Source organism: Protopterus annectens, chromosome 1.part0 (genome assembly GCF_019279795.1).
Source record: "Protopterus annectens isolate FY-2018-M chromosome 1.part0, PAN1.0, whole genome shotgun sequence".
NCBI lineage: Eukaryota > Metazoa > Chordata > Ceratodontiformes > Protopteridae > Protopterus > Protopterus annectens.
The window spans coordinates 1546875240-1546893755 of record NC_056725.1 but is presented as its reverse complement, the minus strand read 5'-3'; the positions used below and the strand labels follow the sequence as shown (position 1 = coordinate 1546893755).

At 37.8% G+C, this 18516-nt stretch overlaps 1 protein-coding gene across 3 annotated transcripts in view; it reads left to right on the top strand.

Moving 5' to 3' along the window:
- Positions 1 to 18516, top strand: part of TMPRSS6 (transmembrane serine protease 6) — a 1200807-nt gene that overhangs the window by 377516 nt on the left and 804775 nt on the right. For all 3 annotated transcript variants that reach the window (XM_044068021.1, XM_044068020.1, XM_044068019.1), the window contains one exon: positions 1785 to 1852. In XM_044068021.1, coding sequence (XP_043923956.1) covers positions 1785 to 1852 — 68 coding nt within the window. The remainder of the gene's footprint in view (positions 1 to 1784; positions 1853 to 18516) is intronic.

Here is an 18516-nt window from a genome sequence, read left to right as displayed (position 1 = left end):
AAGTGATGCTCTACAGGCATACAACCTCTTCTTAAAGATTACAAAAGTAAAATAAAAAATAACATTGCTTTGCTGTCCTGCTTCTACATCCATGAATGCAAACACTCTCCAAGGTGATATCTATAATCATGTAAAACAGGGAGAGATTTTATGTTGCATTTATTTGGCCATTCTTTTCCAGATACACTATCTAATGTGCTTTTCTGCAAATGCATATAACTAATTGCTTCATGTCAAGATCTTGTGTTATTGATCAGATGAGTATTACACAGCAAAACAATATCGTAATTATTTCTCATAAAATAACAACTCTACCCAGCAGCATTGTGTTAATGCATAAGCAGTATTGCAACCTTTCATATAATTTAAGTCAGCTAATAAAGTTTGTGAAAATAATTTGAAACAGCAAGGCAGTGTTCCTGGACTGAAGCAAATGAATCACAAAACAACAATGTTTTATCCATAGTGCACATTGAAAGTAGAGCAATAATCTTCATCCAGAAGGCAAAAATGATTCTGGTAATAATGTGTTAATAAATTAACAACAATGTTTTAATGTGAAATATGAAGTCCATTGTCTAGTTTTAAAGAGTTGCATAATTAATACCACACAGAGACAGACTGGATGAAGACAGCAAAGACTGCTGGCCGCCACCCTCAGGCTTTGTGTTACATAGCACTTGCACTTCTTAGGTTCACATCAGTGCACCCACTGAATGCAAGAATAGGGTCTGACAGTCTCACCATCCTGAACTGGATAAATTAGATTACCGGAGAAAGAATGACTGAAGGATTATTGTCTTCATTTCTGTTTGTCTGCTGCCTCATAATTCTTCATTTTTTTATTGAGCCCCCATCTTTAACTACTAATGGTATAGTCCAGATACAATGCAAGTCAATATTCAGCTTTGGCAGGCACTTGCTTCTGTTTGATGTAGGCACATAAATAAGCTGCTGGGTAGAGGCTGTGCAGTCTTTCAAGTCTAGTCATAGATAGTCTCTACATATAACTCCCAGTCCTTTTCTGTAACTTGTCCCACCACCTCTTAACTCCCTCAGCTGAATCATATGCCACAGTAGTACAGCACGATAGATGCAGCACTCTCTATCACTATGTAGTGGTGCTTCATCATACCTAAGTTGAATTTACACTCTGTCTTCTTTCCACCTCTCAAGTTATTCTCCCTGTTCACACTTTTTCCACATCTGAAACAGTACACAATTCACAATTGCCTCTCATGCTCTTGTGCATCCAAATCTCATGCCTTATATTTTTTCTCCTCAACACAGAGATGCCTATGAGACCAAATAGTCTTTGATAATCCAAACTCTTTTCTTTCACTGCTTTTACATGTTGGAAACATTTTCCAGGTGCAAGTCTTACCTTACCTACCAGGGAGTTTTTAAAACCTTCCTGATGTCCTCTCTAACAATAGTACAAACTCATCCATAGTTCCAATTATTCCCAATGGTCTCAAGAGTTAAGAAGGGTATAGAGGCAATATCCTTGTTAAAATGCAGTATAACAAGGTGGGCTTGTTTCAGTGATAGAAGGCATCTGGGACATCCTATTAACTGGAGCAGTTTTGTAGGACCTGAGTTCCTGGCACATGTATCCTATGTGTACTTCTGCTGAAACCCATCCTCCTGGTGATCTGATGTTACAGTAAGGAATCTATTTTGCTGCAGTTGTACTGTTTTTGATATCATACATTTTATGATGACACTTAAAAGTAAAAAGGCACTGATTTAACCTAGTATAATAATTTAAATTACTTTTACAGATTCAGCAGTTATTCACCTCCTCAAGTTTAGGTGATTTCTTCAATTCAACCACCGTCTTATCATTTGGGTAAGAAAGTGCATTCATACTTATATATCACTCTTCACAGCTTTTGTCTGATAATAAGAACAGGGGTAAACACTGTAGACATCAAACAATGCTTCAACCAGTTGTGAAGCCATGTATTCAGTTAACACCTTATTATTGTTTTAAAATAGACTTTTAAAAACAAAACATAAATAAAGGCACACTGTGAATAATTACTCTTATCTGGTGCTACCACTGTGTCTATTGTCTGCTGTATTCAGATTATGGAACAGTCAGAACTTTTTAATTGTAATAAAACAATACAAATAATAATAATATACCAGTTTATGTGCATGCACCTGTACTTTCCTGATGTCAGCACACACTGACAGCATCTTAGACATATATCACTTGTTGATATGGAATGAAAAGTACTATGTATTATATCCAGTCAGAACCTGCAATGACACTGCAATGGAATGTATGTTAACTACAATGTATATTAGATAACATGTATAGCTGAAGAGAGACATGTATCTGCAGTTTCTGTTTGTACATATGTTTATCCCCTGATCCTGCCACTTGCTACATCACTCATCAATCTAGACAGCTACATATAAACAGTACAAGGAATGCCACTCTCCCAGTATTAACATTCCAAGTCTAAAACCAATAGTTTCTCATCTGCCTTTGCCCAATATATACTAAAATGGAAAATGTTTGCTTTAATTTCTTAATTATTTTACCTAAGTTATTAAAGCAACTGTTTGTGTTGTATTATTCATTAATAGAAGTAAGCAATTTATTTCATCAATGTCAACATTCTAGTTCCAGATCCTAGCAGATATCCAGTGCACCAATGTTGCAATGTCCTGAAATTAAGTAAATTGGAACACAAATAGCCAAAGTGAATTTGGTATAGGAAAGATTCTCTAAATCCTCCTCAGTGAATATTTTGGCCACCGAAGATAGCTCATTAAAATATAATCTACACATAAATGCCACAAATTCAGAAATAGTTACATTTCGGTAGGTGGGACAATGTCATATTCTTCCACAAAGATAACTTTTAATGGCCAAAGGACTCATTTCAGAGGACTCTGTGAACTGATCTTCAGTGAAAACAATTTTAGTCATCTCTAGGGGGTCCAAAGAAAAGTATAAATATTTGTTAATTACTTTGAATGAAATTATTTTCAGAAAGTTGATTTCATGCAATAGTTGCAAAATCACCTTTCAGGAAGAAACTGCATAGGGGAAATAACCTATTTGGTATAGGGGTGGTGACTTTAGGATGACTACGTAGCAGATTTGATGCAAAAGGCCAAAGTTATAAACCTGTTTTAATGTAGTTTTAACATCAGCTGTTATCAGTATTTGGCTCTTTCCTTATAATGTACTAATCTTTTTCATAATACATATCTAACTTGTGATAATTGGTAATTTACAAATGTAGGCCACTTCCTCCTTTATATAAGCTAGCACAGACATTTCCAATACATTTGCTCCACAGAACATCTTTGAATAATCTATGCCAGTTTTATCAAGTTTTTTCCAGCAACTTGGATAAGAAGGGCATGATAAAATTTGAATAATTTTAAAATTACAGAAATAATGCACCTTTAATTTAATGACTACAGTCTTAACAAAGTCAGAATTGTTTTATGTTTTGACTCCAGATTTTCTAAACTGTCATTTCTTCAGAAAATATTTCAGAAAGGGCAGCTGTGATTTCTTAGAGTAAACACAAAAAAACATCCAGTAAAGTGAATCCACTCTGCTTTATTGATCAAACAAATAAAATGTAGTGCTTTTGTCCACATAAACAGGACTTCATTAGACTTAATTAATCTGCTGGCACCTCAGTTTAAATATACCAATGAACCAATCATCACAATTTCTACATCAATAATTAATGAAGCACCTAAATTGCCATATAAAACATTAGAACCAAATTTTACAAATTCAAAAAACATAATCAGTATGATAAATGTGACTTAACAGTAAGTTAATATTACCAAAATTATTAATAAATTCATAAACATTCTTACAACAAAATAAATCATACATATGAATAATCGTGTGATAAAATGTTTATGAAAACACACTGACCTCACTCAGAACAACTTGACTATAAATATTCTAATATAATATAATATAATAACCATTAAAAATCAATACATAATATAAAATACATTCTTATAAAGTGTTGGCTTTCATTTTCAAAACACTTGTGATCAAAACACTGTTATTAAGGCTGGGGGGACCATGGCATTCAACCTCAATTGCCAAATAATTTCTTTAAATTCAACCACCACTTCTAAATCTCCCCCTGTGTCAGACCTAATTACCATGTCAAGCACAAAAAATGCAAACTCCTTGAAGCCAATACATTGTACCCACTTTGTCACCAGTGAAGTCCTTCAGAGATGTGTACTAGGCCCCTTCTGTTTGACATCTACTTGTCTGATGTGAAGACAGATGTCAAAGGTCTGTGGTTGACAAGTCTGCAGATCAGTGCAACCTGGGTTTCATTACTGATTCATATACAGACTCATATGTATCAAGAAAGATTAGACAGAGTTGATGTTCTGACCACTGCTTTAGACAATGTAAACAAATGTAGTGTAGTCACACTTGGGAACTAAGACTTTCCCACTATTTATCACACAAGAAGAATCCTGCTTAAGGCTGATACATTTGTTAGAGATCTGAGTACTTCCATTGACAATGAACTGCTCTTTGATCATCACGTGTCATTTACAGTGAGGGCAGGATCCCCCCCCCATTGTAGAAGGAAGTAGCAGTCCACAAAAATTACAGAAACTGATAAGACAAAGAATAGCCATAAAGACTATTATGCCCAGAATTTCCAGATACAAGATATACAAAAAAAGAGTAAGAGATAAATTAGAGGAAAGAAAAATGTTTCCACAAGAAAAACTATCAGAAGTCTCAAATAAACATTTGTGTTCATTAATGCAATAGATTTATGAAAAGCATCATATACACCAAGAAACCTTGATCTGTTTGGAAAAAGAAGCATCTGAAGAAGTGTGAAAATATAAACAACAAAATCTAGAGATTTTTGAGAAGTATAAAAAAGAAATATGGACATGAGAAAGAAAAAGAGATTCAATATGGTGCAATATTTATGCAAAGTCAAAAGCTAAATTAATCAATACAAAAAAGGCAGCCCCAAAGATATTCAACGAAAAATAAAGGGAAAGGTATGTAGAAGACAAGATCAGTAAAGTAGAAGTTAAAAAACAGAAGTTGAGGTTATGGAATGACTATGAAGTGAAGGATTTGGTGTAGAAGGTCTAACACAGGTTACATCATAACATGATGGAATGATTCCCCAAAGTAAGGAGAAACAGGAAGATCAGGAGACATCTGAAGAAAAAATATGGATATGGGAAAGAAGAAGAGATTTAGTATGGTGTAATATTTATGCAAAGGAGAAAGCAAAACTAATCAATGCAAAAAGAGCAGCACCAAAGATATTTGAAGAGAAATGCAGGCAAAGGAATCTGGACATGGAAAACTTTGAAATACAAAAAATAAGACAAAAAGGAACAGTGGAAAAGAAGATTAGTAATGGAGAAGTTAAAGAAATAGAAAGTAAGGTTATGGAGTACCTGTGAAGTGAAGGATTCGGTATAGAAAATCTAACTCAGAAAGCACCACGGCAGGATAGAGCAACAGACATTCAAATTAAGGAGAAACCAGTGCAATGATAAACAACAGGTCAGTTACCATATGAAGATATCATGGAGCCTTCTACAGCAAACCAGTATAAACGTTCACTTGAAGCTGGACAGCAAGGGAAGGAACAGGAAACTGTGCCAACTATGGAGCAATGCTGAGGAGTGATAGTTCAGTGAGTCCTCATATGACAGAGAAATGGATGACACAGATGAAATTAAAGAGAATGTGCCACAGGAAGATGCTATAGAACTTTTTACAAAATGCCCACAGAAAATGGAGAACAAAAATGTGCCCTCAGTTTAAGACAAAGTGAGCTAAGAGAAGAGTTGCTTGATTTAATAGAGACAGATAGACATATTAAAATCAATGAAAAAAAATAGACTGAAGAAGGTCAGTAAAACCCAAAAAGTCAGAAGTTTGATAAAACAAATGAACACAGTAATTAGGATGTCCATAGAGATCCATGCAATATAACAGAAGTAAACAGGATATATTACTGTGTAGCTAAATTAATAACAGATAAACTTCTACCACAAGAACACAGGGTAGTGAGGGAAAGGAAGGGGAGAAATCGAATACTATCATGGAAGTATCAAATAGAGAAAACTATAAAGCAGTTAAGACAAGAACTGTCACTGTTAGAGGAGTATAGAAGAGGGAACAGATCAAAAAATACACAGAAAGATAGACAGGACAAAAACAATGTGCAATATTATAATGAATCAGGATCTATCATGCACTATTGCAAATAATAAACTAAAAATATCAGCACAGGCAGAAAAACTTAGAAGTTACAGAGATAAATATCGTCCTTTGAATTTTTATCCCTGGAATGATGATTTGTCCTTTATCACGGCTTAATTGCAAAATGGTCTGCCATTGTTTCGTGGTCACTGTAATGTAACTGATCAGTGTAGGGTGTATCTTATACATTTTTAAGCACTCTTTTATCCATGAATGTGTGATACTATCAAATGCTTTTTTGTAGTCAATCCATGCCATACGTAGATTCTTCCCCTTTTTACTGTTCTCCATTCTGACTTTATTTAGCAACAGATGATCCTTTGTTCCATATGACTGTCTTTTATTGCCCCTTTGTTCCATTGCCATGATTGAGTTTACTTCTAAATGACTATAAACTCTGTCGGTATATAGTTTCTATGTCGTTGGAAGGCCAGTTATTGGTCTATAATTTTTAGGATAACGTGCAGGTTCAGTCTTAAGTAGGAGCATTGTTTTTCTCCCTGTCACTGCTGCTGTTCTGTTTTGCCCTTGGCCCATTAAGCTGTCTACTTAACAGATTAGGCCACGGCTATAATTTGGCTCCTAGAAAACAACAAAGTGTAAAGACCTCTCACCTTCTCTTTGTCAATGATTTAAAACTGTATAGCTCATCAGGTGAGGAACTCAAAGCACAACTGCAAATAGTCAGGACTTTTGCAGATGATATAAGAGTGTCATTTGGTCTTGATAAATGTGCAAAAGCAACCTTTAAAGTAGGAAAACTGCAACACCAAGAAAACATCAGTTTGGGACAAGAATGCGATATAAAAGAACTTAAGCAAGAAAGAGTGAATAAATATTTGGGAACTGATGAAGGATCAACAATAAAACATGAACAAATGCAAATACAACTTAGGAATATTTTAGAAGACTTAAATTAATCCTTAAAACAGCATAGACATCTTGGAACACAATTCAAGCTAAGAAGGAATGGAAATCAAACCAGAAGTAAATAAAAATCAGGCAGCAACTGAATGTGCCAAAAAAACAAAAGAAAGAATATAAGGTGAAGGATCAGATGAGAAGGCAAGAAATGTGGAAAATGCATAAATATAGTTGCAAGTATAGAAAAATTCTAGAAGAACCTCATGTTGATCAGGATTAAATGCAGGATTGGTTAAAGAGAGGTGAATTCAAACCAAAAGATGAAAGGTTAATATTGGCAGCCCAAGATACTGGGATACATACACATTGGTTTACAAAGTCCATTGAACATGTTGGAGAAACATACAAATGTAGGTTTTGTAAAACAGAAGTGGAAACAGTCGCAAACCTTGTTGCTGGTTGTGACATATTAATGGCAGAAGAATTGTATACAGAATGGCACAATAATGTGGCAAGACTGTTGCACTGGGGACTGCACAAAGATTATGGTACTGAAGTGGCTGAAAAACACTGGAAACATGAACCACAAAGCATCATAGAAAATGATGGTCTATGTCACATGGGATCACCTATTACCAACAGTTCAAAAGATAGATGGGAGAAAACCAGATATAGTGGTCCAGGAAAAGAAGACAAAAGTAGCATTGATCACTGAAATCACTACAGCCAGTGACTACCGTGTTTTGCATAAAGAGAGGCACAAAGTCATAAAATATTAAGATTTGCAGGTAGAAACAAGAGCAATGGCAATAAAGATACGCAGACAGTTCCAATAGAAGTCAAAGCAACAGGTCTTCTAAGAAAGAATCTACAATCGTATTTAGATATTTTAACAATACATGTGACTCCATACGAACTGAAGAATGAGTCCTTAATGGGCACATTGCAGGTGTTGGGTTGCGAAAAGCACTTTTGGCTGCCATCAAAGATTGAAACAATAGTAATTTCATGAACTTTAATTTTTCTTTGACTTAAGAATGGGGTCCAATCCTATCATGGTATTAGAAACCCAAAAGATTTAGAGAATTTATAAGGGCATATTTTTCGTTGCTTTGTTAATTATCCAAGGTATATCCTCAAGATCCAAAGAGGTTTTAACCTCACTATATTCCTCCCTTACAACACTGCTTGTTAAACATCCTGCTCCAGTTATTATGTATCTTACAAAACATATATCCCAGCTTGAAAAAAGTCAAGATTTCCTAACCAAAGGAGTCAAAGAAACGGCTCATCTCGCATTCTGGATAGAAGAAAACATCTTTCAGTTTTAACTGTCCCATACAGGCTCCTATATGGAGATCACTGTCTTGCCCTTTGGGCTACAAAATATCCTGTTACACTAGGCCTCCTGGTCTTTGGAAACAGTGTTAATGTTATAAATATTTACTCCAAACTGTCACGTGTCATTGCAATGTAAATAGGTCTTTTTTAGGATATCCACAACACAAAAGCTTATCTACCTATGGAACAAATGCCTCCTGCACGCTAAACAGTATAACACCTTAGTAAGACCTTAGCCTCCTAAAAGTTAAGACTTTGATAACGGATTTACATAAATTGACCCCAAGATTAGAAGCATGTCATTTCTCAAGAAACAAAGGATATAAACCTACCCCAATATTAGAAGCATGTCATTTCTCAAGAAAGGATGTAAACATATAATCAATTCTTCCTAGGGAGCATGATAGGTTATATATGGTTGTTCAAAATTTCTACCTAGTACTAACTTAAGAACCTAGGAACCATGTGTAAAATTCTAATTCTAATGTGGTAAATATTTTTGCTCACAAGATGTGGATTTTGAAAAAAGAAACAGGCAGCTGACTACACTAATGCATTCCTTAATAGAAGTTGTGTTCCACTGTTGCCCATACCATTTTAAAACAGTTACTAGTGTAAACAGAACTGGTGTTATTAGTTGTTGTTGTTGTTTGTCTTTCGGCTTTACTCAGTTAGGGGTTGCCACAGCAGAACCCCAGTCCGCTAATGATTGGCAGTTGTTTTTGGTGTCGAGTTGCCAGCCCGACGCCCAACCTTCAACGAAGGCACGCCCATTCAACGCATGTCTTTCGAACACCCACTCGACCACGGGGAGGACATGCAGACTCCACACAGAAGGCACTTCCAACCCAAGCCAAGAATCAAACGGGAGAACCTCTTGCTGTGAGGCAACAACGCTACCGCTGCACCACCACTGAAAAAAGAACATAAATAAGAGTGGAGGATATAACTGCAACAGACTGCTGCTTTTCTCATTGCCTATACCACTCATACCATCCCCATTAAGAAAATCCTGAGAACGGATCAGTGCATTTTGCTTTCTGATTCCCTTTGATCAAATATGGCATGATTATACTTTGCTAGTAACAAAAGTACAGGCATATGGCTGCCTCAATAAAATCTTTTAACACAGTTCAAATGCTCATGTGCAGGATAGGATTTTGCCTCATTAAAAGTGTGTTTGATTGTAAAAACAAACCATAAAAAAAAAAAAAAAAAAAAAAAAAAAAAACAGACACACACACACACACACATATATATATATATATATATATATATGTATATATATATATATGGAGAGAGAGAGAGAGATAGAGAGAGATGGTTGTGTTTATATATATATATATATATATATATATATATATATATATATATATATATATATATGTATATATATATGTATATATATATATATATGTATATATATATATATATATATATATATATATATATATGTTTGTGCAAAGGTAGTAACCTTATTTTTGCCACACAGTACAAAGTTTGTATGGAAACAATGTCTTACATGTTATAGCATGTTATATCCTCCACTGGAAAAGGACCTATGTCCAGTTGGACTTTCCTGGTAAACAAATGTAAAATGAAATAAATAGCCATAGTATGCTGTACCCATGTGACCTACAGCTATAGTGAACAGAACAGTAGAAAAGTGTAGGTTGGGATTAGGAAACATTTGAATGTAGTAGAAAGAAAAGATATTAAAAATACTATTGCATTTCAGTAATTTAAAGATTTTGAAGTAGTTGATTATACTGCAGAAAATATAAACAACAAAAAAGACAAAAGAACAGGAATTGTTAACAACTGAAATAGGTTTTGTTTTGAGATATAATAATCTTAAATCAGATGGACCTGAAGAAATATGTTTAGCCTAATTCTATGTGAATACATGTTTTCTTTATGTGATTTGCATAAATACTTGCTAAATTGTAGGAGTGGTGAGAACACAATGAATATTAACATTCATTCAGTGGAGTCTGACCATATGCATCTGATATACTTGAAAAGGGAATAGCCATGATAAATCAGAGAAAGTTAGCTATATAATAAAGTTCATTTTAACTCCTGCATTTTTCACATTTTTTTTACACAAGCTCCTTTCTTCAGTATCATCTTTATTTCACAAGTTGGAAAGCCACAAGTTGAATGCATGACATTACAAATGCAATGACAAGACATACACTGGGTCCCACATATATGATTTATGCAAAAGATTATTTTCTTTTTTTGGTAAATTTTTCTGTCATTAAAAAGTTGTGATTTTTACTACTTTTGAAAGAAACAAATGTACATGTAATGTTGAAATGTATAGCATGAATGGCACGGTAAATAAATGGACAGCTTTAGGCATTTATTTACTTATTCATTTATATATTTATTTACTTGTGCGGTTCTTTATTGGCCCTTTTTATAATTTTAATTGGACTGGGGACTCGAGTTTATGAGAAGTTACATTTGAATGTCACGTAAGAGAGGTTTGGAGAGGGATAGCAGATGCATTAGTAAAAAGACTTCATGGATTTCTTTTTGGTGGAGCAGAAAATCAGTGTCATCTGTCACTGCACAAGTTTATTACTGTTATTATTATTTTAAATGGAGATGGCTGGGCACAGACATATTTGTGTAGCAGATGAATGGAACAGTTTAACAATTACAATAAAGTAGCAGGACAGGATTCAGAAGCAATGTACATTTCTTACAAACTATATTTGTGCAGTTGAAGGAAATGAGCAAAATGTTGGTGATTCAAAGACAACTTGCAAAGCTATTTATTTGTGTGTGCGCATGTGTGTGTGTATGCTTGTGTGCGTGTGTGTTTGTGTGTGTGTGTGTGTGTGTGTGTGTGTGTGTGTGTGTGCATGTGTATGCGTGTGCGTGTGTGCGTGTGTGTGCGTATGCATGTGTGTGTGTGTGTGTGTGTGTGTGTGTGTGTGTGTGTGTGTGTGTGTGTGTGTGTGTGTGTGTGTATGTGTGTCTGTGTGTGCGTGTGTGCGTGTATGTTTGTGTGTGCGTGTGCATGTGTATGCGTGTGTGTGTGTGTGTGTGTGTGTGTGTGTGTGTGTGTGTGTGTGTGTGTGTGTGTGTGTGTGTGTGTCTATGTGCAGGAAATTTAAAAGTTATGATAAGGCAGGTAAATAGGTGACTAAAGAAAGGAAATGCTATTTACTAACATTGTAAATAGAAACCGCTCAATGAAAATAATCATATGTCGAACGGCATTGTATACAGGGAAATATAAGCATAGACAGGCAACTTCAGTGGTGTACAAGGATAAAGGCCTGACTACTTCCCAGGTGACCTGAGCTATTTAGTGCCTCATGCACTTGTTGGAGTTGGCACTGAAAGGTGAACATACGTATCCTGCAGGAGGACGTGGCACAGCAGAATGGACATAGCTATAGAACCTTGGAGGCGGAAGAGGGATGTCAGAATGCACTTCCTAGGGGCAGGGTTTTGGCTTATTAAACCACTACCTGATGGAAGACTTCATTATCAAGAATATGGAGTATGCAGTCACAGGCAGAAGATATTTTGGGCCTCTACAGTGATGCAGGTAGTTTATCTCAGCGCTTTGGGATCTGAGGGTTAGACAATACAGAACTCTTTTATTACTGGAATGTTGACAAGAGCACAGTAATCCCCATAATTGCCTGTATGGTGGTTACTCTGGATAGCTGTTGGCCATGCACTATAGTGGGGAAATCCCCAGTTTGAGGGGACAAATTGGTAAGGTCCAATTTGGAGAAGACATGGGGCAAAACGTACCAAGAAAAAAAAAACAAAAGCAGCAAAAAAAGTTTAGAATCCACAGCAGAACTGGTTCATTTGAATGTGTCATTTAACTCAGACAGTGTAAGGACCTCTGCTAATAAATGGCTATCTATGGAATTCTTCATAACAGATTGGACACCTCCATAACATTAACTAGCTGACCACCAAATCATTTAGTACTAATAAGTGTTTTCCACACCAATCTGGACAGTTCAGTAACATTGGACATTTAACCAATCAGTCATTTAGCATCAAGTAAACATTGAGTAACTACTACATATGGTCTTATGTATCATGCTTATAACATCCAGGTGGCAAATTCACACAGAATAGTTTAATGCATGCTGAATGATAGTCTTCCTGATGAAACATATGTAGATTATATGGTGCAGTGCATGAGCTGTACACACTGTGTATCACGCACTGCCATATAACATAACAAGCCAGAAAAGGGTATACATGTGCCAGCCATCATCACTTGTAGAAGTGACAAGAAGCACACCACAGAATGCCAGTGAATACTGACACAATGAAGGGCTGAGGACACACAAAGAGGGTAGGACAGTGCATGCTTTACCCCTGGCATAAGGGCATGCACAGAGTGTTTCACTCTTTTTAATTTCTCCAAGTTTTTTATTTTTCTAATACCATAATGAGAATGGACCCCAGTCCTAATTTGGGGTACAATTAAAGTTCATGAAATTAGTATCATTTCAGTCTTTGATGTTTTACTGAGTGTGGTATGCTGTGTGCCATAGGGTGTTCCATAGGTTGTCCCCTGCTGAACTTTTGGGGTGATTCTTGGGATGTTTAGTGAAGTGTATCCAAGGGAGTTCTTTACAGTGTTTCACATGGTGTTCTATGAAGTTTTCATGGCTTGTTCATCTGGATGCTATACATTGAGCAATATAGTGTGCCATTATCTCACTGGTGGAAGCTAAGCCCATTGGTAGTCTCTTTGGTGTCATGCTTTATGGTGCCCCATGTTGGAGATGAGGTACAGGTGTGTAAGGTGATGATAATGATGACAACACAGAGCTATAGCCTGCTGCATTATGGAATAACAGGCTGCATATGCTTTAGCTGTCACATAATCTGAAGATATGTATAACACATATACTCTTGATCCTGCTGATCTTAATTATTTATATTTATTTCTTCCGGTTTCATTTCTATACATATTTTCGGTTTCTAAAACATGCCTGCAAAAAAAACTACACTCTCTCCAAGCCTCCCTCAAACTCATATTTCTGAACTGTCCAGATTTTTGCAGAGTGCCCAGATTTTTGCTTCATATTTTTGGTTTGCTCCTCATAAAATTTGTGTTTTTCTGGATTTTTGTGGCAAATCAATGAGGAATGATTTCACAAAATAATGACAGACATTTGAGTTTCAGACTTTATAACATTCAGAAAATGCATGGTAACATAAGACTTTTTATTCTAGCAACTCTCCCACATCCCCAAAGACATACTGCAAGTGGATTGGACACACTAAAATTGGCCTTAGGCATGAGTGCGTGCATGTGTGTACCTTCCGTGGAAAGTTGGGTGCTGGGCTGGCAACTCAACACCGTAAACACTCCACTGCCAATCATGAGTGACAAGGTGATCTGCTGTGGCGAGTCCTAACCGGGAAAAGCCGAAAGAGAGAGAGAGAGTCTAGCAACTTTCTAAGTTTAGAAGAGCAATATTTAAAATTGTCTCTATTTTTGGGGCTTTGCCCCCCCATTATTTTTGGCTTTGCCTTATTGTTTGTGCTAAGAGGTTGAGAGCTATGCTCACACTCAAAAATATAGACATCTGTGCAATTACCAAGATATAGTTTAAAGCAGCAGAGAGTACCATAGCAGTGCAAGGTTTCGGTGCCTTCCACACTTTTAGACCTGTAGCTGCACAGGCAATGGCTAGGGGTGGAGGTTTCTCAATATACATCAATAACAAGCATACCTCTTGGGTGGTCAAACAGGATGACATGCTGGAGATTCTCCATGTGCAGATCACCATAGACAAATTCCTGTACCATATCCTAGCCAGTTAAAGTCCACCCTCCATGTCCCAAGAAGCTGACAATGCATATTTGGACCTACTGGAGACATTTACCATCAACCCTAACACCCAACTCATGGGAGACCTTAATTATCATCTATAGATTGGGAATCCTATATGGCCTTCAAACTAGAGGCACAGAGATCCTTAGACTTCATAAATTCAAACAACCTTGACCAAAGAGTGAATACACCCACTAGAGGCTCCAACATACTACACTTTGAGCTCAGAAATATGAGAGAATGCTGTGCACCCCTCCCCAGTGCCTCAATCTCCCTGGTAAGGACTGGCAATAAAGCTGTCTCCATCAGAATCAGCTCCATAATCCCACTAAAACCAGTAACAGTTGGGAACTATTTCAAGTCCAATTATCTGTTATTAAGAGATGGTTTGTCAAAGTTCAATGCCCCTCCAAACACTAAGAACACACCAGCCAATGCTAAATTGTTCTTAGAAACTTTGTACAATCATGTCAATGGTTGCACAGAGACTGCTGTACCTACCAGATGTAAGCCCAAAACTAGTCCCAGAAGCAAACAGCACTGGTGGCATCCCAAATTAAATATGGCATGCAACAAAAGGAAAAAAAATGTCAAAAACCGGAAGGGTAATTCCCATAAAGATAAGAACTCTCAAATTAGAATAAATAGGCAACTAAGAGGGCTAATAAGATCAAGGAAAGCCAGCTTTGAAGTTAAGATATCCTCCTAGGTGAAAGATAACCATAAGACCTTCTACAGCTATGTCAGAAACCTCAAGGGCAGCACACAGCAATGTGCTGAACTGTGATTGGTAGTGCCACCTTCACCAAGCCTAGTGATATAGCAAACTTGTTACAGGACAAATTAAGTCCCAACTTTAGCCCCCTCTCACTCCCAACCATTGCACTAATAATACCCTCAAACATAACCACTCCAACTACAACTAGGGATCATGTACTGGCTGTACTCACTAAAGACAAGAACATTGCCTCAATGGGCCCTGATAACATTCTAGATTGCCCCCTGAATAGTCTAAAATGCAACTTATAAGGACCCCTGGAATCATTATTTAACAATATCTTAAAGCAGGATTTATGACTGTGTGAATGGATGACTGTGACAGTCATCCCCCTTTATAAGGGAGGACTTCAACAGATCCTGGGAACTAGAGTCCCATTAGTCTGATTTGTCTTATTTGCAAAGCCATGGAAACATTTATCTTGAAAATTATCAACAAGGACATAAGAGACCATCAGACAGGGGATCCATCACAGTTTGGGTTTGTCAAAGGAAGGTCATACTTACCTGAATCTGATGGACATCCTGACAAGTTCTGGTACTACTGATAAGTACAAGCTTGGGCTTGAGAGATGAAACATTTACAAGCAGAGGGGCTGGGAGGCTGCCTGAGTCCATTAGAGTGTGCCAAACCAGGATGAATTTCCTGTTTCTCATCCAATTGTCTAAGTTACACTTGAATTGGGTTATGGAGAAACTCTGATTCACATGAATGGAGAGCCTGTTCCAGAGACAGGGTAGTTTCTGAGATACATAGCTGTCTACCTGATTCAGTGATAGGACTCAGGAGATTAGAATCAGTGAGTCCACCTCCACAAACAGACTGGTCACCAGTAGAGTCCCCCAGGGTTCTGTGCTAGGCCAATTCCTTTTTGGCATCCAGTTCTTGAATGTCAAAACCAATGTCAAAGGTCTCTGGCTAGCAAGGTTTGCAGAAGATTGCAAACTGGGAGCAGTCATTGAATCTCCCTAGATGAGAACACTCTTCAGGAAGGTCTATTAAAGACAAATGTTTGGTGCCAAGCACATGGCTTAAAGCTCCGTATCAAGAAATGCATTATAGTACTTGTGATATAGGGAAATATTGCCATCCCAGCTATCTGGAATTTTGTAAACAATGCTGTGTCATTTGTGAATAGTGATATGATTTATACAGAACTGTTTGTTATGTACTGAGCTAAAATGCAACCACAACATGCCCTGATTACTTAGAACAAAAATACACATAAATTACATACCTTTGCAAATGTATGTTTTAACGGTAGAAACTAGAACATAAAAGGGTTAACTTGCAAAACTTCAAGAAAATAAGTTGAAATTAAAGTGTTTTATGATTATGGTATAAAAGTTTTCTCAGTTTCAGTGTAGCAGACACAATGGGCCAGATTCAGGAAGGCTTACACGGAGTTCAAGAGTAGTGTAAGCCTCCGTGTAAGCCTCCCGATTCAGGAACAGCCCAAATCTCCGTGTAAGAGACAGCTAACACGTCTCTTACACGGACTGGTGAAATGCTCAATACCTCATTTGCAGCTCAAAGATATGCAAATGAGGTATCTGAGCGATCCACGGCAGAAACCAGTCCGTGTAACGGACGTGTTGCAGAAATGTACTCAGCTGACAACTGAGTACATTTCTGCAATTAAAAACGGAGCTATGTCAGCTCCAAATAAAGGGTGCATTTGTTTCATTAAGCATGCCAATGGCCAAATATGTGGCCATTGGCATGAAAAACTGTTGCAAAAATATGTTATATAACTTTTTTTTTTTCACGGGATTTTGAGGTTTAACTGCAGCGCACACCCGCGCAAACAGGGTGCGCTACCTAAAACTAAAAACCGAAGCTTATAAGCCCACAATTGTGGGATTTATGTATTACATGGAATGTCAATGGAGGGACTTGCAGACCAAAAACAATATGGCCTCCGTTTAGTGGTTGTCAAGGTGGGGAAGCTCCGTGTAAGGCATGTAACTAGTCATTACTAGGCAATCCTATGTAAATGAGGGTTACAATACTGAATCACACTGCCACATAGGTAATGAGCACTTTCTGAGTAGTGTAAGAGTTAGAGAAGGGGGAGGAACAGGGTAAAAGGTAGGTGACATCACGGGGGATAGATACAAATGTACCAGATTGGAGGGCAATGTAAGGTGAAAGATGACAGACAGACTTCAGGGAGGGAGGTGTGTCTCAACAGAACACTAGGAAAGTCAAGAAATTGAAAGTTTACGCTATCCCTACACTCAAAGTTTCTTGAAATACGTGCATGCGCGTGTTTGCGCGCGTGTAAGGCAGGTTCAACATATGGGAGCGTGTTGCAAACCGTTTACAACGGTTTGCGTGGGCGTGCACATGTGTAAGGCAGTGTGCGCGCGTTTTAACATGAATCAGCCTAGTTCACACCGTGTAAGGATGTGTGCATGCGTGTAACACCGTGTAGGGATGTGTGCGCACGTTTAAGTGACTGTGAGCGTGTTTAAGCTGGTGTGCACATTGCTCCCCTTCAGGAAACAGAGAGGAAACAGGAAACAACCAAAATACTCGGAAACTGCCAGAGGATACTGCTGGAGTTAATTGGTGGAAACAATTGGAAGCAGGCAATTATGCAGGCAGACTAGAAGCCCAACCCAGCACTTAAAACACTGCAAAGAGCAGTGCAGGGTGTTTCTCACAAGAGATACTGCAAGAAAGTAAGCTATCAGAATTGAAAACTGAAAAAAGCTGAACTCAGAGCAGAAATGCCAGGGGCTGCCATAGCTGTTATAATCAGGCAAAGGCGAATTGCTGAGGGTGGTGACAATTCAGATGCTGACAGACAACCCAGAGTGAGGAGAAGGAGAAGAGTATACAGGCCCAGGGTCACCTACCATGGGTAACATGAGCTGGAGATAGTAGAGCGCTACAGAGTGGACAGAGACCTTCTGCAGCAGATTGTTGAGCTGTGCAGGCCACATCTCACACACAGAACCAACAGAGGGGAACCCATCCCAGTGGAAACCAAGGTATGTGTTGGCCTAAGAATACTAGCAACAGGTACCTTCCAGAGACCAACTGGTGATATGATGGGGATATCACAGACATCAGCCTCCAGGGTACTGCACCAGTTCCTGGATGCCATGTCAGCACATGTCGGTGATCATCTATATGTCCCTAATGACCGTGAGGTTGTGGCCAGCAATATGCGTCTCTTCCAGCAAATAGCAGGATACCCTGAGGTGCTGGGTGCAATAGACTGCACGCACGTACACATCAAAGCACCAGCTGGTGAGCGTGGTAGAGTCTACATTAACCACAAGGGATACCCCTCCATCAACTGCCAGGTCGTGTGTGATGCTCAGGGCATAATAATGAATGTGTGTGCTGGTTGCCCTGGGAGCTACCATGATTCCCACATCTGGCATCTGACGCAGCTGTACCAATCATTTGCCAGTG